At 35.0% G+C, this 25,594-nt stretch overlaps 1 protein-coding gene across 6 annotated transcripts in view; it reads right to left on the reverse strand.

Moving 5' to 3' along the window:
- Positions 1-25,594, reverse strand: part of DMD (dystrophin) — a gene marked incomplete at its 3' end in the record, with an annotated part of 2,539,585 nt that overhangs the window by 659,062 nt on the left and 1,854,929 nt on the right. For all 6 annotated transcript variants that reach the window (XM_081277777.1, XM_081277778.1, XM_081277780.1 and 3 more), the window contains one exon: positions 22,343-22,575. In XM_081277777.1, coding sequence (XP_081133903.1) covers positions 22,343-22,575 — 233 coding nt within the window. The remainder of the gene's footprint in view (positions 1-22,342; positions 22,576-25,594) is intronic.

Consider the following 25,594-nt stretch of genomic DNA (forward strand, 5'->3'; position numbering starts at 1 on the left):
CATACAAACCTATTTAATCATCTAAAATTAATATTTGTCTTGAAGAATGACTTTATTTGTTTACTTTGACATATAATATAAAGTGCCACTAGTATATTACAGCAAAATGAAAATGTGGAAAACAAGTAATACAGAGGTTAGCATAACTATCATAGAGGATTCTTAAAGAATATAGAATAAGTGGAACTACACAGTTGAGATTTATTATTTACTAAGATATGAAAACATGCTTTTTAAATTCTGATGACTAAAATATGACTTAGAGTTTGCTATGCTGGTTTTACAGATGATCAAACTGAGGATCACAGAACTTATGTAGTTTACAAATAATATATAAGGCAAGGCTTTCGGTGCCCGACTTCAGACAAAGCTCATGCTGTTTCTAGAAATATGAGGAAATGCAGAAAAAAATGTTAACACATTATAAAAATGTCTCTATATTTGAGAAGAGGGTACAGTAACAAGATTGCAATCACAGTTTTCTTCAGTGCAATACCAGTTCTTGTTATGAATAAAAGCTCATATTTAGATATTTCATTAAAGAGTTGACAGAGAAAAACACAGGATAATAAAAAAAAAAGGAATGAAATAAGGTAATGACCAAATGTGTCCTGTTTATCAGTGCTGAAAAATCCTTATTTTTACATGTTTATAAAATTCATTATATTTCTCTTGATGTACAATAAAAGAAAATGAATATTTATGCTCCTTTTTATTACTTTCTAAATGACAAAAGACATGGTATTCTGTGCCTTCATTCTCATTCTAGTTCTTAAAATTCACAATTACTTACATAACACTACCAATAAGGAAACAGAATTAAAACAAAGAGTAAGCCATATTTATAAGGTATTTATCGTATAAAGAAATAATATTTTGTTTACACACTGACTTCTTTTGAAAACCTTTCTACTATCTGCTCCCTCCAGCTTGAAGTACTGACTGTAGGTCTATTGGTAACATCCCCAGCATTCCCTTCTGCAGCAACCATGGGAATAGGGTGGAAATTCCCATCCACCTTGCCACAATAACTGGTTCAGGTGTGGGTTAATGACATAAGCTATTCTAATCAGAGAGAAGCTCAAAACTTTCATTTGAAGGTCAAGAGAGGAAATTCTTAATCCCTTTAAATATAATGTGTTATGCAAAAAAGTGTGTTCTGCAACTGCTATGAGAATGTCAAATGGAAAAAGTTGAACAACGAAGCAAGAAACATCAGCATCCTATGCTTGAGGCCCACAATATTTCTACTACATATGCTAATAAATTTCCATTCTAAATTAAGTAACTTTGAATTGAATTTTCTACTATTTGCAATTGAAGATATTGTCATAATCTAAAGGAATCCCATGTTTGTACCCAATCACAGGATCTATTATATCATATTCCAATAGCCAGTTTACTTGTTCCTCTTGCTAAATAGATTATAAACATGTTAACCTAAGGTTTTCCAAGAAAGAACCCATAAGCCTAGTAATTCAGCTTGTGAAGAACTGATACTTAATTTCCTCCTTTCTATAAAGTGACCATACATCAAATTTATTCTGGAAAATAAGTTTACAATTTGTTGTTTGGAATTATTAAAAATGGCATCCAATTTTCATTATTAAAGATCTCAAGCCAGGCATGGTGGCCCACACCTATAATCCCAGTGGCTTGGGAGGCTGAGGCAGGAGGATCGCAAGTTCAAAGCCAGCCTCAACCAAAGCAAGGCCCTGAGCAACTCAGTGAGACCCTGTCTTTAAAGAAAATACAAAAATAGGACTGGGGATGTGATTCAGTGGTCATGGGACCCTGAGTTCATTCCCCAGTACCCCCCCCCCAAAAAAAAAGGTGTTGTGATTTAGGCAATAAATTATATAATAGGCTGTAAGCTGATTTTAAAAAAAAAAGGTCAGTATAACAGACAAGTTCCTTAAAAATGCTCCCTAGCTACAATAACTTTGTAGATAGTAGGAACTAACATTATAGAATTATAGCTCTCACTTCCATCTTCGATTTACCTAGTTTCCCTTTATTACATTCTTTAGAATCTCTTACCAAGCAAACTGCCAAGAATTGATGAATAAGGTTGCAGGATAAGATGATTGAAAAAGTAATTGTGCTTGTCTTTTAAAATTAAACAGATACATTTTACTTTTATAGATGGTAAGTATGACTATATTCCTAATGTCTAGATTTCCTCACCCTAGAAAAGCATTAAAAGTAGTGTGTACTGAAAAAACTTTTGATATTAGAAAATGACCTAGAATAATCAAGATTCCCAGGCAGGAAAAAAAGACAGAATTGTAATATACACTGAGGGATTTATTTTCTGTATACTCACAAGCCTCCAAAGACTCCTGAACCATCAGGAAGAATAGAGGAACCCTGAAAAATGTGGAAAACTGGATTATCCAATTCCACAGAAGAAAGGCTCTGAGCAATATTTTATTGACTTAGAAAAAAGAGACAAAATTTATTTCTTGTGCTTTTGGAGTCAAGAAATAATTCAATTGGTTTGATCCATAAGGCAATAAAAGAGTATTCTTCTAGAATATTTTCTTCCTAACAATCTTTAGATTCAATGCTTAAAACTAAAATTAATTCTTAAAGATAGAATTTGAAAATTCAATAACATGACTGGATAGTAATAATATTTTACAGTAAGCAGTAGCTTTTCTAATAGGAAAAATATAATTGACATGTACAATTTATGATGATAGTGAAAATAGTTACATCTCAGCTTTAGAGAATCTGAAGATCAGTTACATATTCCATTCCTCCAAAGAATTATAGGCCACCTGATGTTAAAACAGATAGAATCGAGGGGGAAAATAAGGAAACCAAAACAAGTTTTAGCATTCAGATTATATGTTAAAAGGCAAAACCAATAAACAAAAGGCACTTGAAAAATACAAATACCTCAGTCTTATGGAATGTATTGTTATACAAAGGTTATGTAAAATAATTAGGAGTATACCAGGAGATTAAAAAGACAAAATGATTCAAAATAGTTCACCCTGACCTTTCAAAAATTTTAAAATCACAACTAATAAATTAAAGAATCTTCTAAATGTTAGGAAAATATTATATATTTTCTTTTAAAGAAACAAGATTTAGGTAGATAGAGCTAAATAGTTATATATGAGGATAAATTTGTATGCCTTAAATATTGAAGAAGTTTAATACAAAGATTTAAAAGCATATATGAGGAAATTTGGAAGTTGGTTGAGAAAGGGATATTTCTAATTAATTTAGGACAAATTACTATTTACTTTACAATTTACCTAAGCTTTAAGGGTCAGAGAAGATAAAGTAAAACATGAATCCTGGTTATTAAAAAAAATGGAAAGACTAAGACTACTGAACATTTGTGATTATAATCTTTATGCTCCATATGGGAAAAGATGTTTGCTATTCAGTAAAGAGGTATTAAAGTAAATAAATGAAAGAAACAATTAAATCAGAAAAATCTACCTAAGATCTTTTATTTCATATGGTAAGTTATTTTTAGGGGAAAAATAGTACTATAATCAGAAACATAAGGACACTTAATTATAGGCCCAGAGAACATCTGACACACTGACAAGTGGCATTCTCCTGACCCTCTTGACTGTACATATCTACTATTTTTTTGAACTCCCTCCACAATAAATCTTTATACAGGTACTATTTCATTAATATATTATGCTTTTTAGAAAATAAAATACAAACTTAAAATAATAAGATAAAATAAGTATAAACAGAATTTATGGTTCCTTACATATCCCCATTGAACTTCTCTATAATTAAACACTGAAAGAATAGACAAAACTTTCCATTTTAAGCAGAATGTAAAAAGTTGTGTGATTTCTGACCTTTAGACTTTATAAAGTCTAAGTGCTAAAATGTATTCAGGCATTTTAATGTCTAAATATTGCCATATATTGTGTACTCCTCTTTAAAACTGTCATAGAAAGTTTAATAATTAACCAATATTTTAAATATAAATATAGTAATACATTTTTATAAAGAAGGCTGATTTTGTAGAATGCTGTATAAAATTCTTTCCCTCAGATAATTCATTCTAGAGAAAGCCTAGTTACTTGGACCCTGATAGGTACATTGTGGTGAGAGGTACAAATGTCAGCCTGGTAACAACTTCACAAATTATAGACATGGTGCTAAGAGAAAAGATTTCTGAAAGATTAATTTGGTAAAAACATATGTAGAGAATTCAAGTGTCTCAGAGACATGTAAATCTAAGACAACATTCTCTAAACTATGCTTCAACATGGTCTACAAAAATGTTTTATCCAAGAAATGACTGAGAAATGCTGAGTTAAGCAATGGTAATAGGCAGGACTTTTCAGTGACCTGGGTATGGAGACGTACATGGTCCATCACTATGGTAAGAAAGGCCATGCACATGTTTCATCTTATTTTACCTTTTCTTATGGACTACTTCTCAATACCTAATGGATTTAGTGCTCTGAAGAACTGATTGGGGAATGTTGAAAACTTCTATTACTTAGGAACGATATAGTACATTTCCTAGTTAAGACTTAAACCATTCTATTGAGGCGTGATTGACATAAAGCTATAATTTTTAAGAAAATATTTTTAGTTGAGGATGGACATAATGCCTTTATTTTTTATTATTTTTATGTGGTACTGAGGATCAAATCTAGTGCCTCACATGTGTGAGGCAAGCGCTCTACCACTGAGCTATGACCCCAGCCCCAGGAAACATTTTTTTTTTTGCTTTACTTATTACTGTTTTTTTATAACTTTTAAAATTTGTTTTACTTAATTATATATGACAATAGAATGCAATTATGTACTTCGATATATCATAAATACATAGGATATAATTTCTCATTTTTCTGGGTGTACAGGTTGTAGAATCACATTGATCATACAGTCACATATATACATAAAGTAATAATGTCTGTTTCATTCTGCTATTCTTCCTATCCCCACATCCCCTCCCCTCCACTCCCTTCACTTCCCTCTACCTAATCTAAGGTACTGCTATTCTTCTCTAGTGCCCCCTGCCTTGTTGTGAATTAGCATCTGCATATTAGAGAAAATATTTGGCCTTTGTTTTTTTGGGGGGATTTGCTCATTTCACTTAGTATGATATTATCCAATTCCATCCATTTACTGGCAAATGCCATAATTTCATTCTTCTTTAAGGCTGAGTAATATTCCATTGAATATATATATCACATTTTCTTTATCCATTTATCTATTGAAGGATACCTAGGTTGGTTCAATAGTTTAGCTATTGTGAATTGAGCTGCTATTGACATTGGGGTGGCTATATTACTGTAGTATGCTGATTTTAAGACCTTTGGTATAAACCAAGAAGTGGGATAGCTGGGTCAAATGGTGGTTCCATTCCAAGTTTTCTGAGAAATCGCCATACTGCTTTCCATAGTGGTTGTACCAATTTGAAGTCCCATAAGCAATGTATGAGTGTGCCTTTTTCTCCCCACATCCTTGCCAATATCTATTTGCCAGTATTCTTGATGATTTCCATTCTCACAGGAGTGAGATGAGCTCTTAGAGTAGTTTTGATTTTGATTTGCATTTCTCTAATTGCTAGAGATGTTGAACACTTTTTCATATATTTGTTGATCAATTGTATTTCTTATTCTGTGAAGTGTCTGTTCAGTTCCTTAGCCCATGTATTAATTGGGTTATTGTGTGTGTATGTGTGTGTGTATTAAATTTTTTGAGTTGTTTATATATCCTAAAGATTAATGCTGTATCAGAGGTGCATGTGGTAAGGATTTTCTCCCAATCTCCTCACATCATTGATTGTTTCCTTTGCTGAAAAGAAGCTTTTTAATTTTCATCCCATTTATTGATTCTTGATTTTACTTCTTGCACTTTAGGAGTCTTGTTAAGGAAGTCGGAGCCTACACCAACATGGTGAAGATTTGGGCCTACTTTTCTTCTATTAGGCACAGGGTCTCTATTCTAGTGCCTAAGTCTGTGTGATCCACTTTGAGTTGATTTTTGTGCAGGGTGAGAGATAGAGGTTTAACAAATTGTGCTGGAAAAACTGGAAATCCATATGTAGATGTACATTTTTAATGTACACAAGTTGGTGAGTTTGGAGATAAGTATACCCCTGTGAAACTATGTATAATGTAGGTCATAAACCAGTGCATCACCTCCAAATTTTTCTCCCATCCTTTTTATTATTAGCATTCTGTGTGATAACAACAATTAATATATTACCTACCCTTTAGCAAATTGTTAAGTATGCAGTAAAATATTGTTATATATAGGGCTTATATCATACATTAGGTCTGTAGGACTTGTTCATCCCATATAACTGAAACCTAGCCAAAATCTTTACTCATTATTTTCTATTTTTTACAGCATAAAGTAGCCATCTGAGATTAAGAGAGGAAAGATGGATAATTGTTGTTGGAAGAAGTGGTGAGGAAGAGAAAATATCTGGGAGCTTTGGCCTTGGGGTAGTGCTGCAATGAGGAAATGGTAGTGACTAAGTAAACACTGAGGGTTGTGGTTGGGAGCTCAGGAAGCTCATCTCAAGGACAGAAAGGACATTATTAAAAAGGCAATGTTGGCAAGAAAGAGAAATTTAGTCTTTAAAATGTTTTCTACTAAAGTACCATATTACTTATTTTCCTATTTGATCAAGAGAAACTTTGTCTTTGAAATACTTTATACCAAATGTGCTATATTACTTATTTTCCTATTTGATTATCATGCTAGAATTTTTCACACTTTTATTGCTTAGTCTATATTTTCCCTTGAATTTGGTGGATGTGCTTGAGTCTTGATGATTTAGAATATACAAACTGATGACCTGATACTATGAGTATTGATACAAATTGACCTCTACAGATTTTGTCAGGCTATTTCAGCTATTATGAAGACTACTTTTACTTTCTTCAATGTAAAAGTATTCAGGGGCAAAGCAATAAAAATCAATAATATATTTTTCTTAATTTTATTTCCTTGATATCTGAAATAAATTTAAATGGGTAACATATCATTATCCAGTGGTACTAGTTACAGTAACAGCAATATTCTATATTCATGCTGCCCATTATGGTGGCCACTAGCTTCCTGTGGCTACTAAGCATTAGAATTGCAGCCAGTATGAGTGAAGAACTGATTTTTTAAATTTTAATTAATATGTATTAAGTAACCATGGATGACTAATGGCTACTACACTGGACAACACAGATTCAGAGAATTATGTACAGCACATGTGGTTAATAAGGAAGTTATTTCTTGATAAGAGAGAAGGAAATATAAGCATTGTATTTTAATTTCCTTCTTCACTTACACTGTTTTCAGTGACCTTTGTATGATATGATTATAAAGTAAAATAATTGATATCTACCACTAAATATTAATAATAGGGTTATTCTTTTACATTTAACTTCTATGCCATCTTTGCAGTGAGAAAACTAAGAAGATAGAAAAACAAATCACTTTCAGTTAAAATGACATAAGTTAAAAGGAGAAAAATATTCATTAGTTAAGAGTATCATGGCAAGCATAGGCAGTAGACAATATCTATTCTTTCCTTATTAAATAAGGAAAATAATCCAAATTTTGTTCATCAGAAAGCCACAAATATAGAAGCACATCTACTCCATTAAAATACTCAATCCTCCCATGATCCCTTGAAGTTAGGAGTGGTCATGTGACATGATTTCCACCAATGCAGTATTACAGACCTCTTCTATGTGAGGCTGACAGAAAAGTTTTTGTTATCCTAGTAAATAGGAGCAGACACAGCTGGAACATGCTTTACTCTCACCATTTCCCCTTCTTTCATTTTAAAAACAGACATAGTGTCTGGAGGCAGATTAACCATCTCAAGACCACAGGAAAGAAAGTCACAATTTGAGGATGTCTAGGGATGGAGAAAGGAGTTTGAACACATGGTTTTATAGTTTATACCAACCCAGCATACATAATTCTGGAATTTTCGTCTGTGAGAATAATAAACTCCCTTTTGGATAAGCCACAGTAGTAAGGATTTTGTCACATCCATGTGGTGAGCCGTTTCTGCGGACTGTGGTCGCCATTACAAGATGGCGCTGGCTCCGCTGTGGTCTGTAACAAACAACTCCTTATTTGGGAGAGTTGGCGCATGGTTTTTTAACACCCTATGAGAAAGCTCCACGTGGCAGCTTCGCATTGGGGCTTGAGATGCTTTATTAAGGCTGGGAGAGGCATCCGAGAGGAAGAAGAAGAAATATCAAGGACCTGAATAAACGGCTGAAAGAAGATTCCTGTTGTTGCGTCTTCCTTGCGGGCAAGGGGGTCGCGACAAGTGGTGCCGAGACCCAGGAACCAGAACTTTCAGTCGTCAGGGGTGGTGCACCGGATAGTCCCAGGTAAGTGGGACCCGCGACCAAAGCGGGGATAGTCCCAGTAAGTGGGATCCGCGACCAAAGCGGGGTCAGCTCCTCTACAAAGAAAGAGAGAGCCTCATATTTTACTAATTTTGCCTAGTTTGCATAATCACTTCCCTGCTGACTCAAGGTCACGGACAGGGAATGAGATTGGTGCCACCGGAGGGAATTGTGCTTGTTTGTCACTTTCACTTTTGTTTTCTGTGTTTCTTTTGTCGTCTGTGTCTTTTGTTTTCTGTGTTTCTTTTGTTGTTGTGTCATGGGTGCCGCATCTTCAAGTCCGCTTCTCCTGGCCCTAGATGGCCTGTTACGTTCCAAGGGCCTGGAAGTGAAGCATCGTACCTTACAGAGATTTTTACAGAAGATAGATATTGCTGCACCGTGGTTTGCATTTTCGGGAAGCCTTACCATACTTAGTTGGGATAAATTAGGCAAAGATCTTGACTTTGCTTCTGAGCAGGGCATATTAGAGGGCGGGGTGATACCCCTTTGGAGAATAGTCCGTAGTTGCCTCACAGAGGACAGATGTCATGACGCACTTACTAAAGGACAGGAAGTTCTAGAACAATTACATGAGGAGAAATCAGAGACGGCAGGAAGTGAGGTATCTCGGGAGGATGGAAGTGTGCGGAGCGTGAAACAGGGGAAGAGGCGATTGTATCCAGATCTCAGTGCGCTGCGCACACCTCCATGTGAAAGTGGGTCAGAGGAAGAGGAGAATGAGGAGGAGGAGCTTGGGAGGCTGTCTCGCCAGCTAGGGAGTTTAGCTGTAGGAGAAGGGAGCAAAGATAAGCAGGGGCTCAAGAAATGTGATCCTCCGGATCCACCGCCGTATGGTGGGGGTGTTTCGGGGAGAGCTTTCCATGCTCAAACATGGAAGGCTCTTCACGCTGAGATGGGTCTTGCTTATCCAGTTTTTCAGGACGATAATAGAGGAAGATTCCATGAGCCTTTAGATTTTAAAATTGTGAAGACCCTGGCGGAGTCTGTGCGCACTTATGGGGTGGATGCCGCCTTCACACTAACTCAGGTGGAGAGTCTGTCTAGATACTGTATGACTCCCTCTGATTGGGCTAGCCTTGTTCGGGCTTGTGTTTCCCCAGGTAAATATTTGGACTGGAGAACATTTGTGTTAGAGGGCGCAATAGAACAGGCCGCCCAAAACCATGCGGCGGGACATCCTCATTGGGATAAGGACATGCTTTTGGGGCAAGGTAGATTTGCTAATCAACAGACAGGATTCCCTCTTGAGGTATATGATCAAATTAATAACATTTGCATTCGGGCATGGAAGTCACTTCCAAACAGAGGAGAGGTATCTGGTAATTTGACCAAGATTATACAAGGCCCTACAGAACCCTTTTCAGACTTTGTAGCAAGGATGGTGGACGCCGCTGGAAAGATTTTTGGGGATCCTGATAGAGCCATGCCCCTTGTTAAGCAATTGGTCTTTGAGCAATGCACCAAGGAATGTAAAGCAGCAATCGCTCCTTATAAGAACAAAGGCATAGAAGCATGGATGAAGGTGTGTAGAGAGATTGGAGGACCTTTAACTAATGCAGGTCTTGCAGCTGCTGTCCTTCGGATTGCAAAAGGGGGCGGTCCTGCCGCCGGAACGTGCTTCCATTGTGGTCAACCCGGTCATGTCAGACGTGAATGTCCCAAAAAAGACAATTTTACTGGACCTCCTCACGGTGGCCCTTCCAATGGCTTTCGTCTACCGGGGTTGTGTCCAAGATGCAAAAAGGGGAAGCATTGGGCAAAAGAGTGTAGATCAGTGAGGGACATTCATGGACAACCTATTTCAGCTGGGCCAAAAAACGGCCGACGGGGCCCTCGACCCCAGGGCCCACAAATATATGGGGCAGTGGAGAATGTTACACCCGAACCCGAGACATGGCCATCTCTATACAAAAACAAAAGGGGGGAATAGGAGCTGAATATACTCCTAAAGAACGCCTGTCCTTAGCTCTCTTTACCATTAATTTTTTGAATTTGGATATTCACGGTCGCTCTGCGGCCGATAGACATGTGTCCCCTCAGCCCTCTGTGATTGGCTATGTTAAGTGGAAAGATGTTCTTACGGGCCAATGGAACGGCCCCGACCCCGTGCTGACATGGGCACGAGGATCTGTATGTGTTTTTCCCCAGGATCGCACGGAACCATTGTGGGTCCCTGAACGCCTGACAAGAAGAGTCTTGACGCCAGCTACTCAGCAACAAGAAATACCACAGCAATCCCGTGATAAGGATCTTCATTCTGCTGAGCGCTCTGGCTCTGGTGCTGGTGCCGATGACATGGACGACACCAATGCAGTGGTGGGCAGCGGCACGGGCTTGGCCAATGCCGATGCCGGTTCATGATTTAATGATTCCAGGAATGCCTCCCGTATCATTGGCGAATATTTGGCCGGAAATTGGTCCAGATAAAGCTATGATCATACAAGCTCTTGCAGCTTTAGAAAATGGCATCTCACCTCAAGTCTGGCTTGCGCAGATTAAACAGTAAATCTTTGACATGGTCGTTGCACCCCAAGTTTTATGAACATTGCACTGGGATCGACATGTCTTTCTTTGTTATTCTCTTAGTGTTGGAAAGCTCTTGCACTCTGCCGGCTTTACTGCCATTGCACGCAGATGGGTTTCCACACTAGTGCTTTTCTATCGCCTTAAGACCCGTGCCTTTCTTTTAGGGTGTTGCCAACTTGTTTGTTGTCGTATTTCTATACAGCCACAGTTCAGCCTCAGTCATCCCCCTTCGTCCACCATCATCACGATACAGGATGCGAGGCAAGGCACTGCACTTGAGTGATCCTTGAAGTGGACCTCAAGGAGAGCATGTCCTATTGCATGCGGGTTAGACGCGTCCACGCCCCGTCCCACGAAAAAAGGCGTCGGCTGATATGGCCTCAGATCTGGGGAAGGGCCCTCCTTGGGGCTGAGCCATACTATGCAGCCACTTCTGCACAGTGGGATAGGACCTCTACTCTCGCCTGTATTGTTTTTGGAAAACAAAAGGGGGAACTGTGGTGAGCCGTTTCTGCGGACTGTGGTCGCCATTACAAGATGGCGCTGGCTCCGCTGTGGTCTGTAACAAACAACTCCTTATTTGGGAGAGTTGGCGCATGGTTTTTTAACACCCTATGAGAAAGCTCCACGTGGCAGCTTCGCATTGGGGCTTGAGATGCTTTATTAAGGCTGGGAGAGGCATCCGAGAGGAAGAAGAAGAAATATCAAGGACCTGAATAAACGGCTGAAAGAAGATTCCTGTTGTTGCGTCTTCCTTGCGGGCAAGGGGGTCGCGACACATCCAGCCAAGGACCATCTTAAGAGTATAACTGGAAAAAGTCCTTTAATTACTAAAATTCTTAAGAGTGTCTAAAAGTATAATTGTTTTTGCTTTATGTAATACATTAACTAATAGGATCCTTTCATTTATCACTGATCAAAACCAGGCATAAATTGGACTACATGTAACAGTTAAAGTAAACACATATGAATATACCCCATAGCATATTCTAAGTGCTAAGTAAAACTAGTCATTCATGAAGATAAGTGATGAACAATATTTATAATGCATTTAGTATGTTCTTAGATGCTATGACAAATACAATATCATAATTGCCTTTAAGTAAATTTAAATGAATTTCAAGGGGTAAAACATAAAAATTAAAAATTTACATGATAATAAATGTTTGAAAAGACAAATTTCAAGATACCAAAGTTTTACAAGAAAATATAATTAACAGACAGCATAATTTTGTAGCTAATTATTGATTAAAATGAACAATAAATATTAGAGTTATCAAGACAAATCTCATCAAGAAGCCTGGAATAAATCTCAAAGGCTTCAATGCTCTCACTGACTAGACAACTCTATTTCTGATCATTATAATCAACTACAAGGAGTGTGAATTCTAAAGTCATTGGTGTGGGCACTTTATAATTGGATTTGGTTGAAACTCACACCTTGAAATGGTTGCATGGTTATCATCTAAAAGATTTCCTAATGCTAAAAATGAAGTATATTCTCATTTTGATTTAGAGAACAATTTTACTGAAAAATATCATTATATATAGTTTCTTGCCTGCTTGCATTCTTTGCAACTACTGTGACCTGCCCCTAATAACCCTCCTCTTCAAAGGCTACTTAACTCCTATTATAAAACTTAAAAAAAAAAAAATCAAACTTGGGTATGAGTGGTAAAGTGACAGTCTAATTTTTATGTCAAATTTTCAAAGGTTACTCTTGGTTCAATCTGTGGAAGGTTTTTATGATTTTCATATACAATGAAATGACAGAAATCTTCACTGTAACAAAGTGGCTAAAATTATTTTTCCTTTCACTACAATCTAGGGTACTTTATGTTTAGAAAAAAAGAAATGAAGGAGTTAAGTGTAAATTATTTTCTATCTCCACTTTTTAAGGTATAAAATAAACTCAATTTCTATCTATATGAGTCCTCCCTTATTCATGGGGGATATGTTCTATGATCTCCAGTGGAAGTCTAAAACCACAAATAGTACTAAACCCTATAATTTATGTCTTTCCAGCTTAACAAAGTACGTTCTTGGTGGCCATAGCTTTTACTGTTTGAGATGTGACAGCAAAACTAGCATGAATTTTTCTTTCTTTTCCATTTTATTTTTTATTAGTATATTATAATTCTACATAGTAATGGGATTCATTGTGAGGTATTTGTATATGCACAAACCTAATTTGATCAATTTCATTCCTCAGCACTTCTCCTTTCCCTCCCCTCCTCCCTCCTCCATAATCTCCTACCTTTACTCTACTGGCTTTCCTTCTAGTTTGTAAAAATTATTTTATTATTTGTTGAGGGATATTTATTTATTTATTTATTTATATGTGGTGCTGAAAATTGAACCTAGTGCCTCACACATGCTAGGCAAGTGATCTACATCTAAGCCACAACCCTAGCCCTCTCTTCTATTTTTTTTAAATATCTTTTTGTTTCCTCATAATTTCACAGATGGTATTTCACTCTTACCATAGCAACCTCAATGTGCAAGTTTTTCTTTCATTATTAAGTTGAGAACTTCCACCTTTTCATTTAAAATAAGCACTTGGCTTATCTTTGCCATACTCAAATTGTAGCATCACTTCTCTTGATCTTTGAGGCCATTAATAAGTAAATGAAGGGTTACCTGAACAAAAGCACTGAAATATCTCCCTGGACAGTTCAGTTCATCTGAAATTGAGCTTAGTGACTAAAAGGCAGGTAACATATACAGAATGGGTACAGTGGACAAAGGGATGATTCCCATCCCAGATGGTATGGAGCAAGAAGATGGCACATAATTTTATCATGTTACTCAGAATGGTGTGTAATGTGAAAGTTTAGCATTGTTCATTTATGAAATTTTATATGTAACACTTTCAGACCGTGGTTGATTGCAGGTAACAAACTGCAAATAAAGGGGAAGTACTGTGTATGCTTTTGCTCCAACTGAATTTTCTTAATTTCTAGTTAGAGGGAACTATGTCAGGAAAAATCAGGACATTTCTATTCTTGAGACAAATAATACATAAAAAACAGAATATATACTTTTCTTGACAAAATCATGTGAGATATAAAATTCTTGAATAAGAAGGTACACAGAATTTAAAATATAAAGATAAAGGAGTCTGGAAGCATGTGTGAATTACTAAAATAATATTCAAAGTTACATTTATAAATTGAGTAAAAAATTGATTCAAAACAACTAAATACCCCATTATATTTAGTGAATTCATGAAGGATGACAAAAATAGTCATGTCCAATTTCTTCTCTTTGAAATTAATGCATCTATAACTACTTTGGAAATTACTGAGCAATTTTGTTAGTTTTCAAAATTTAAAAACATTAGAACATATGCAAAAATCAATATTCATTCCCAGATTATTGAATAAAAATCAACAAGATACATAGAAGGAGAAAAATAACTTAATTTTCTTCTATATGAGAAAGGCAGGCACATATTTAGAGGTAGAAAATAAATATATGATTGATCCATTCGTATATGTACATATTGAAACTATAGTAGCACTTCTTTCTCTTATGGCAAAGACTATCCTCTTCTTCCTGATGTTTCCCTTAAAGAGGATGCACTCTAAATTTGGAGACTTTACTATCCTTAATTTTAATCTCTAAGAACAGTACTCTCACCAGAAAGAATTCACCAGATGTATGAAAACTTGGTCTTATACCAAAGGCCTTTAAAAGGCAGTTTATACATTTCTAAATAATCTGCCTGACACTGTAAATCAGATGTCTTCAAAATATATATTTGAGGGAGGATAGAAAACACTAGAAGCATTTAATTGCAGAATATTAAAATATCTACTCCCATATAGTACATATATCACTTTAATATAAGGAATCATATACAGAAATGTGTAGATGTGCAAAAACACTTTTACTAATGATGAGTAATCACTGCCTCATCTCTTTCTCAACTAATTATTTATTACCATAGACAAGGAAATCAAATTTAAATCCAAACTCTTACTCCATTGTCTCTTTCCCAGTTCATTTCCTTATGGACCCCTACCTGTCTCTAATGTGCTTTGTTAACATGGGTTTGTGATAGTAGGAGCAAATGTGACTCCATTTTGTTTTATGACTTCATCCTGTAAAACAACCATGCCAAGTAGAAGAGTCATGACTGGAGCAAGATGTTCTTTTCCTTTTCTATAGAAACCTTTAAGAACACGGAACTACCTAATGGGGTATTGTTTCTGTAACTAGGGTAACAGGGCTCTATTTCTGTAACTGGAGTGACTGGGCTAACTGTGATTGGTTAGGCTTTCCTCCGCTTGACTGCACTGTCCCGCTTCTGTAACCTGGCTTGCTTGCATTGGCTAGACCCCCTGAACATCCCTTTTGCGGTTTTCAGGCTTATAAGGAGTGCCCTTGCAATCGTTCGGGGCTGATCAGGGGAACAGCTTTATGTTCTGGTCAGCCGCCACTGGTGTGCTTCAATAAAGGCTTGATTCGATTATACGTGAGTGGTCTGGAAGTCAGTTTATGAAACCCTGGGACAAAGCTTTAACTATAACAGGTTCCAAAGACAATTTGTTGAATGAAGAAATAAAAGAAAAACCACCCATGTCCCTATTAACTATCATTCCCCTAACATTAAGGTTACTTAAAACTATATCACAGCACATTATAAATTTAATTGCAGACTAGAAGGATCCAAAGTTATGGTGAAATATGAAGCTCAAGAGGCAAGACTTATGATTTAAGGCATAAAAACATAATTTCAAAAAAAATAAAAGTAATTTAATTACCCATATTACTTATTTGTAAAGAAAGAGATCTCAGATTTTAGGTACCTTTTTGAAAATAATAAAATCCGTTTATAGAAAGGAGTTATAACTATATTCAAGCAAGAAAATTTGTAAGTAGAATTCACTATTTAAAAAAAATGACAAACTTTAAAAAAAATCCCAGTGGTATCTCATTGAAAACACACTATACTTGTTTTTCATCAGAATTCATGTGAATACTATGATTCAGTTTTGTGTGATGAGATTTTGACAGAAGACTTTACAGTGAATTGAATTGAACTGTAATAAGATATGCATTTTTATGCATGACTTTGAAATATGTGGTTGAGTATAGCATGTTTATCTTTAAGCAAAAATGAAGGTACGGTATCATTTTCCATAAAAATTTTGTTATGAGACTTAGAAAATGGGATTTGTGTGTGTGTGCATTTGCAACTCTGTGATTTTTTTTTTATTTAAGGGGAGCTTAATTCTGTCATGACCACAGGGTATAAAGTAAGTAATATTACTGACATTGACATATCTTTACATCCTTCAGTGAAGATAACAGTGAACTTGGCTCCTACTAGGTAAGAATAGAAAATTGTGTAGATGTGGAGCAGTGATCTACAGGGTAACAAGCCATCTATTGGAAACATGTGTATTTATTGGAAGATAACTGAAGCACAAAATTTGTAAATGTCTTTAGCCAAGCAAATCATGGATTATTCTTTGTAGGATGCAATACACAGCTTCTATATATGGAAAGACAGGATACTCTGGTATGGTATTTCTTAAACAAGGTTGTGCAGAAACCTACTGGTAAGATGACAGTTAGATAAAAGAGGAAAAAAAATCTTTAATGTCCTTGCCCTAAGATGACTGTCACCCAACTTTTGAAATCCATTGGAAGTACTCAGAAATAAATTGAGTTTAGTTTGTTTTTTGCAATTTTGGTGTAGAAATGAGAAAACATGTAAGCAGGGGACAAAGGATCATAGAAAAAGAAAGAAACATTATCTATTCTCAAGAGGTCTGTATTTATGTTAGGACAATTACATTTACTAAATGACCTTAGCCAAATTAACTAAATTATCTGTAACTCTTCTCCTTTGTTTGGTAAGGGGAAATTATTTGTAATATGCACTTTCTGCTAGGATCATGGCAATAGAATAATTCCAAGAAACACTCTTTTCTTTTGTTTCATTTTGTTTTTAGTTTAAACAATCAATAACATTTTAAAATCTCACCCCCACCCCACTGGTCTCATATACTTTGTTTTACTAATAATGTAGGTCCATGATAGAAAAGTTCATTTGTCATCAGATTGTGGCTAAATTTATTCAATGAAAATTATAATCAGAATGAGTTTAGAGCCATTCAAATGCTCTTTGTGACACTGTAACCAGAGTTTTAAAATAATGGAAGTTTTATTAAGGCCTTTGACCTCAGCAACAACAACACAAATTGAACACATCCAAGTGATTATTTCCCATTTAAATATATACTGTACCCCTTAAAACTGCTCAATCTTGTGATAATGAAATTTTCTAGGTAACAGTGTAATGCACAGTTAAAAATGAATCTTGAACAAGTCTATTATCATCTTGTCCAGATTGGCCAATTTGTCTCAACTCCAACCTGGAGAGGTCTTATTAGAGGATAAAATGCCTTTGCCAATTTAATTCTTTATTCAATACAAGTGCTGTGGTTCAGATTTAGTGGTGAACACCTGGCCAAAATGACTAGAAAAAAGACTATAATTAGCACAGGTAATCAGACACTAGTAGTATAAAAAAATAACAGTATCATATGGCCACCTAAATCCAATTTGTTGATAGCAACACTTATCTCCAGTGTTCCAAACCTCTCCCTAGATTTCCTATCCAACTCTCTCCCTCTATCCTTCTTTTTCTCCCTCCTTCTCTTTTATCCTTTTTAATTTTCATTTTTCCTTCCTTTTTTTCCTTTTATCCTCCCTCCTTTCTTTCCTAAGGGTCAGAAGTAACAATCTGACTCTAGATAGATGTTTTCCTTCGACTGATAGATTATACACAAAAAATAAAACTGCTAATTATCATCAGAACAATTTTGTCTCAGAGCAATTTCACTTAAAATTATGAAATAGGAAACAAATTTAATTTCTCAATTATAGATTATAAATAATACTTATTATCAATTCAGAATTTTAGAAAATAAACTTTTAGCTGCATGTACTTTTTAACATTTAAAGTTTTAATTTGCATGTATCACATGTATATTTCTCTAAAAGATAATGGTCTATTTTTTACTCTCCAAAATTTAGCAGTAGAGTTACTTAATTCCATAGTGGCTACAATTTAAAAATCCCAAAGATGACTACATTTTATTTTTTAAAGATGAATATTGATTTTTCATATTTTCATTTTTATTGGTTCTTTTTAGCTATATATAACATTAGGATTCATTTTGGCATAATTATAAAGACACATAATATAATTTGTTCTGATTCAATCCCCAGTAAAATCTCAAAAATTAAAGGTGTAATTTTAATTTCCATGTTTTGCTTAATTTGCTTAGTATAAGTTATTATCTAGAAATTGTGGCAGCTCCCATTTTTCAAAAAAAGAAATTTAATTTTAATAAGTTATGCTAAAGACAACAGAAGCTTTTGCCAGGTGTGTGATTTTAAAATTTAACATCTAAAGCTACTGCAAGGCTAGCATATATTGAGGGTCAATATTTCAATTACTGCATGTCTAAGGTGTGATCTGAACTTCATACATTCAAATCTAACTTCTTGAGTCATAAAATATCTTGTTACATCATGTCACCTAACTTCTGATGCTTTGCAGTTACAATTAGAATTCCCAAATTCTAATCTGTTAAAAATGTAATCTCCTTATCATATTTCATTCATATTATCCATCAACAATCTACATTTATTGAGAGCCAATTACTGAATGTGTAAAGGTCAAGAAATTATATTTGGGGTACTAATGTATAAATGGTCTTTATTTTGTGACTCCAGGTTACAAAGTTGAAGTAGTTAAAGCTGTTGTTTAGACTATGATAATTACTGCCTGAAAATCATTTTTTTTTCTGTCCTTTATCCTTGTTCATTGACTGAATTCAGCGTTCATTGGCTGCTCCGCATCCTTTCTCTCTTTTACTGTCAACAGATCCCAAATTCTTTTAGCTGAGGGAGGGGAGATCATCTCTCCTTCATTGTAAGGGACTTTGAAAGAAGGCTTTAAATAAAGGTTCTCTGGTTTTCTCTAGCTAAGAGATGGGTGGGACCAAAGCAAGGTCAACTGGATTCTATCTTTTAGGCTTTAAATTTTGAACATAGTTACACAGGATGAAGAAAAGGGAGTATCATAAAGAGACTCAATTAGTTTCTGCTAATTAGGTACCTAGGCATGCTCAGATCTTCACCTAAGCCTTGTTCCATTGCCTTCATGCTAATTCTAGTAAATTCACTTTTTGATGATATAATCAGAGAATGATTTGTTATTTGCATCCAGACAAATTGATAGACAACTAAAATTTTTACACTGGATGATTTTACTTTACTGTTTAAAATCCTTTAAGGGTGGCCACTGCCTACAGACCATCAACAAATCTCCTCAGTCTGGCAAGTATCCCCGTTAGTTAGCTCCACTTCTCTCTATCCAACCTCATCAATTTCTTTATTATCATACAATCTTAACTTCAGCCATATGGAATCACAATTCTTGTTATGTAATGTTTTTCCCTACCTCAGTTAAAAGTACAGTCTGTTTCCTAAATTGCCTTTCTCATCTCATCTAGTTGGTTAATTCTAACTTATTCTTTTAATTTTGGGCTTATGCTTTGTCAGCAAGTTATGTCATTATTCTCTCCTCTGGCTTAATTTTCTCTGAAACAAGTCCCTAGATCACCACCAAATATACCAGAGAAGTAAAAAACAAAACCCAAAATAATATGTTTAAGGTTCAGGCCTCTGATTCAGTTCAGTTCCAATCACTGTCACTTTCCTCCTTGACCTTGGGTAGGTAGGCTTTTAAACTTCAATGTGCCTTACAGTATTGTTGTGAGCATTAAGGAATAGATAAGATGTACTTAGATTGGTGATTGACATGTAATGAGTGCTAAATATTTTGGAGCTATCACTCTAAAATTTATCTTTATAGCATTATTATTGTTTTTCTCCCTTTCAACATTATACCTGTGCATTCTTATCTTGTACAACTTTGTATTTCCTGAGTACATAGTAGCAGATCAATAAAAGTTTGCTAAAGGAATATATGAATAAACAGGTGTTAATAGAATTTCTACACTATACAAATAACTTTTGGGATATTAACTCATTTCTCACATATCAAATATTAGAGGCAGGATTGTTTTATTTAAACTTTTACTCAAAGGAACTATTTATTTATTTATGATATAATAAAATGCTCCCTAAACTTACCTCTCCTTCTTGTTTCATTCCATACACTATATTTCTTTAATAATCAATTAGGATCATTTCATTGACTATTTAGTGATTAAAGCTATAAAAGGCAAGAACTGACAATGTCTTCATAAATTACTTTTCAATGCAAAAGAAGGAAGCAGCAGAAGTATAGTATCCTTACTATTTAGCAAGGTAAGGGAAATTGGAAATATATGTTAATGAAAATTAATATAAACATATTCATATATATGAATGTATATTTACAAATATAAACTTAATTTTCATATTATACATATATAATTTATAAATGTTAATTTTCCCTGCCCCAGGTATGGCTCTTCAACACTTCTTAGCTAATTTCATGCCTATATTTAAAGATAATCTCTGTGAAGGACACCAAATTAATAGTACTTTCCGAAAAAGACAAATTTATTAGAGAACTTTGAAGACTACTGAACATGACAATGGCTTCTATAAAGGCTAGGCTCATGAACCCATCACAAGGGAGTGTGTACTTTCTTGCTTTAATATCAAGGGGGTTGTACAGGAGGTCATAATATCAATGGTGGAATAGGGTGCTGATATGGAAATCAGCTGTCAGTTCCATATTATTATGTCACATACAGTTTGTATAATACAAATGCCCTGAGTGGGAAGATTTCCAGAGTTGGCTATGAAACTTAATATTGATCACTAACATTTTCTGAACACTCACAGTAAGCAATGCAAAATATTTTTTTCGTGCACTACTTAATTTAATTCTCATGGTAACCTATGAGGCAGATAGTATAATTATCCATATTTATCAGAATGATAAATTCATATTTAGGGAGGTTGAACAACTCATCCAAAGTCACACAGCTATAGTAATAGAGCCAAGCTTTGAACCCAGACAGTCTAACTCCAAAGCCTATCTTTTAAACACTATAATATATTGCCTCCTCTGATAAATAATACTCATGGAAGTATTAGTAAAATGATATCATGAAATAATGTAGCTCTTGTTTCTGCATCTATCAGCACATTTCAATATAAAATTCTCAGCATAGTGTCTGATATAGACCATAGACACAAATATATACATACACACACACACACACACACACACACACACACACACACACTAAATAGTCACTACAGTTATAGTTATTATAGGCACTGTATGTAGTAAGTAAGAACCCACATTTAGGAATCAAACAGACTTGGATTTGAATACTTGCTCTGCTACCTAATAGGAGGGTGACATCTATGAATCTTTTTTTTTTTGTAAAAAATATGGCTATGAACACTTGTTAAAAAGCAGTAGTAGAGGGGCTGGGGTTGTGGCTCAGTAGTCCAGCACTTGCCTAGCTTGTGTGAGGCACTGGGTTCCATCCTTAGCACCACAAAGATATTACCCGCACTGTCTGCCCTGTTCCTTGTTTTCAACAGGCAATTATTTAACACTTGAATACCTCCACAATTGATTATTTCTTTTGAAATGTTTGAAAGCTTTTAAAAGTAAAGTGACTATGGTGTCTGAAACTTTCAAAATTACTTTTTCATCCATTCAGAAATATAGAAGATACCAATTATAATTTTTTTACCTAGATAAACCACATTTGTATCAACATATTTATAGGTTTCTAGCAGATGTCATAATTTTACCAAATGGATTCCAATGAAACTGATAAATGAAATATTGTATTAAAAACATGTTGATTTGAATATGGCAGGGCAGAAATACCAATATTGAGATCTAGGTTATTTTTAAATATTTTATTGCTTGTTAGTTTTCTTTTTTATTTATAATTTAACTTCCAATTTTCCTTATTATTTAAAGAGGAAAATTGGCACAGACAACTTAGAATAGTAGATAATAAACAAGTCCCAGATTATTATGTTTGATTCTGTGATACATAATGGGTACAAAGTTCCAAAACATTTTAAATGTAAACAGTTTGATGAAGCTGATTATTTGGTATCAAATAGATTTTAAAAATACCACTTGTTTGTTAAATTTAACTAAGCCAACTATACTTGAAGGCGTATGCTTTTTTCCCTTATATTTTCCTCCTTTTAATTCATGATTACTACAGTTAATTGCCTTAATTCATACCCTTGCTCATACTTGGGCTGAACAGAGTGGAGAGAGTAGTGTGCTTGCTGATAGAGAAAGAACTGTCTAAAGACTTGGTGGGAAATGGTCTAGGAGAGTGGTGTGACTAGTGGAAAAATCTGTAATTTAAGGTAAACCTTCTGCAAGCTTTTATATTTGTAACTCATACCTTCTGCTTGATGATCATCTCGTTGATGTCTTCAAGATCACCGACCATCACCCTTTGTGATTTTATCACTCGATCAAGCAGAGAAAGCCATTCAGTAAGTTCTGTCCAAGCCCGGTTGAAATCTGCCAGAGCAGGAACTTCCAACAGCAATGAAGATGGCATTTCTAGTTTGGAGATAGCAGTTTCCTTGGTAACCTCAGGTTGTGTCACTAGAGTAACAGTCTGACTAGGAGCTAAATTTTTTTTTTTTTTGAGAAAAGAAGAAAAAGAAAATTAGAAACACAAGCTAAAGAGTGAATTTAATTAACAATTAATTTTAATTAAAAGGCAACAATTTGATATTATTTATGACATATCTGTTTATAACAATGTGAATACTTCATAAAATAATACATCATAGGAAATTCAAAGAAAATATCAGTTCAAAGAAAATATCAATACATATTTAATAATCTTTCAAAATGATAAAACTATTCTCATGCTTGGACAAATAGTTTGATTTAAATAATACTTCTCAATAACAATTATATAGACTGGGAAATTGGTAAACAAAAGTATTCAGACATTTCCAGGTGAATAAGATTTACCTATTTTTTTTCATTCAGAGAAAAAAAGGAAAAACAAAGGACTGAATAAAATCTTATTTCAGACTTATCATTTCTTTTATAACTGGTCAATTACTTTGGAGAAAGACCCTAGGGAAATCAAATTCAATGAAATGTTCTTGTCTTAGTTCTGTATTTTATTCTGGGAACAGTTAATCTTATGTTTTTCTTTTCTTCTAGATTGGTAATAAAGTGACTAGCAGTGAAGAAAAACCAAAGTACATTATTTTTTGGAAAATGAGAGCTAGTGAAGTTTTTCTATTTGGACAGGAAACACTGCTTTAAGGTCAGCAAGAAATCTTAGTATTAATAGTGTTGAACACTGCAGTGTAAGATAGTATACATGGTAATGGTTAAGATCTGACTACTTGGGGTAAAAAGACCTGGGAAAGAATTTTGCTCTCTGCCTAGGAACTCTAGGATGTTGGCTAAGTTATCTAATCTAAGCTTCAGGTTTTCTTCTGGGTAGAGGGGGAATAATAACGGTAATGTCACAGAAGCAGTTGTATGGATTCAATTACTAATACAAGCAATGAACATACAATGATACCAGAAAGAGAACATCATCATTACAACAACAGTATTAGTACAGTGCCTGATATTAGTAGGTAATCAATAATGCTGTTACTATTTTTATAAACACCTGATTAATAACAAACAAGCAAAAACACTCCACAAAGGAACATGGTGATAAAGGATGGTGATAAAGGATGGTAACCTGGATTACTGGGGAAAGAGTCAGAGGACTTTGTGGAGCCCTGTTTTGACTGAAGTGGGCTGAACTTGGCTCATGTGAAATGATACTAAACAACAACACACTAAATAACTAACACACAGCTGTATTATAGGAGGAGAGTGGTGGAAAGAAGGAATGGTATCCACTTGATAACCAATGACCTCAAGAGCTTAATATAACTAGGAGTCCAGCAATGAACAAATATCAGATTATATAGTTCAAAAGGGGAGTTTTCAGGGAAAATTGCAAAAGACATCTCAGTAGGAGACCTTGGAGGCATGGACAAGGGAATTATACCAGCAACACGAAACAAATGTGCCATTTTGTACTGGGTTTTCATTCTGAGGTGGTCATATATTAAATTTTATGTTTGAATTGTAGTTTAGATTTTTTTTTGGTAACAGGGATTGAACCCAGGGGCATTAACCACTGAGTGATACCACCAGGTCTTTTTAGCTTTTGAGACAGGGTCATGCTAAGTTGCTTAGGTCCTCACTAACTTGCTGAGACTGGTCTCAAACTTGTGATTCTCCTGCCTCAGCCTCCTAAACTTTTGGGACTACAGGTGCACACTACCATGTCTAGACCATTTGGACTTTTAAGATTGTCTATTCATTTGTCAGGCATGGTGGCACATGCCTATAACCCCAGCAGCTCAGGTGGCTGAGACAGGAGGATGGTAGGTTCAAAGGCAGCCTCAGAAAATTAGTGAGGTTGTAAGCAACCTAGTGAAACCCTGTCTCAAAATAAGTGAGTGGTTAAGCGTCCTTGGGTTCAATCCAAAATTGTCTCTTCACTAGAGAAGATAAGATGTATGGAGGAATGTTTCTTGTCTCTTGAACTTCTTAAAGACACCAAATCTTGTACAGATGGAAGAACTAATCTTGAACAAGGCATAAAGAAACGTGTTTGAGATGTCGAAATCAAAATCCAATGCCAAAATTAATGATTGAAATAAAATAATACTGAGGAGATAAAGAAGAAGTTTTATTTATTGACGCTATCTCATGTCTCTGAGGCTCTTTCTAGAAAGAAAATGAAATATAATCTAAAGCAGAAGTAGCATTTTGTGATCCATAGTCCAGGGGAACTGTACACAGGAACAAACAAGGTCTAGAAACCTTAAAAGGCTTTCCAGCAGAGGAGCTGAATCCCTGGAAAGAACGCATTGGGTAAGTCTGAAAAGAGAAATGTTAAAATATCACCATAGGAACTCACTGCAGAACACTAGACTCACTGAAAAACAGGACAAATTATTCCTAAGTAGATATACAATGAATACCCAGCCAATATTCAGCAGATTGGAAATATTTCAAGGTTATGTGAAGTGTCCTACAGTACTTCTTTTTTCTTTGGAGCTTGACTTATTGAAAATTGGACTTTCAAATGAGAAGAGAAAGAGAGACTTTTTTTTTTCTCTAGACCAACAAAGAAGTACTTAATGAAGTGGAAATTATCATGTCATCTTAAATTTTAATATAGTGAAGGATGAGATTGAAAAGAATGTTCAGACTTCAATGAGCAGACTACTGTTTTCTGGAAAGTACTTTTGGAAAAAATGTCTATTGAAAAGATAGTCCAGGGAGTAAGATTTGAAAAGGGAAAATGATTCAAGACAATTAAAACATTTTAAGAAGGGTCAAGGAATAATGATAACATAAAATTCTCCACTGAGGAAAAGGAACAAGTATCTATCATCTATTTAAATTTCTCTATATATTTATTTACTTATTGGTTCTTTTTAGTTATACATAACAGTAGAATTCATTTTGACGTAATTATACAAGCATGGAATGTATCTTGTTCTAATTCAGTCCTTAGTACCTCTCCTTCTACTTGCCTCCCCCACTCCCTGCTCTCTTTCCTCAATTGATCTTCCTGCCATTTACCTATAGTTGTTATTTTTTAAAA

This window comes from Spermophilus citellus, assembly GCF_964194105.1.
Source record: "Spermophilus citellus genome assembly, chromosome: X".
Classification (NCBI taxonomy): Eukaryota; Metazoa; Chordata; class Mammalia; order Rodentia; family Sciuridae; genus Spermophilus; species Spermophilus citellus.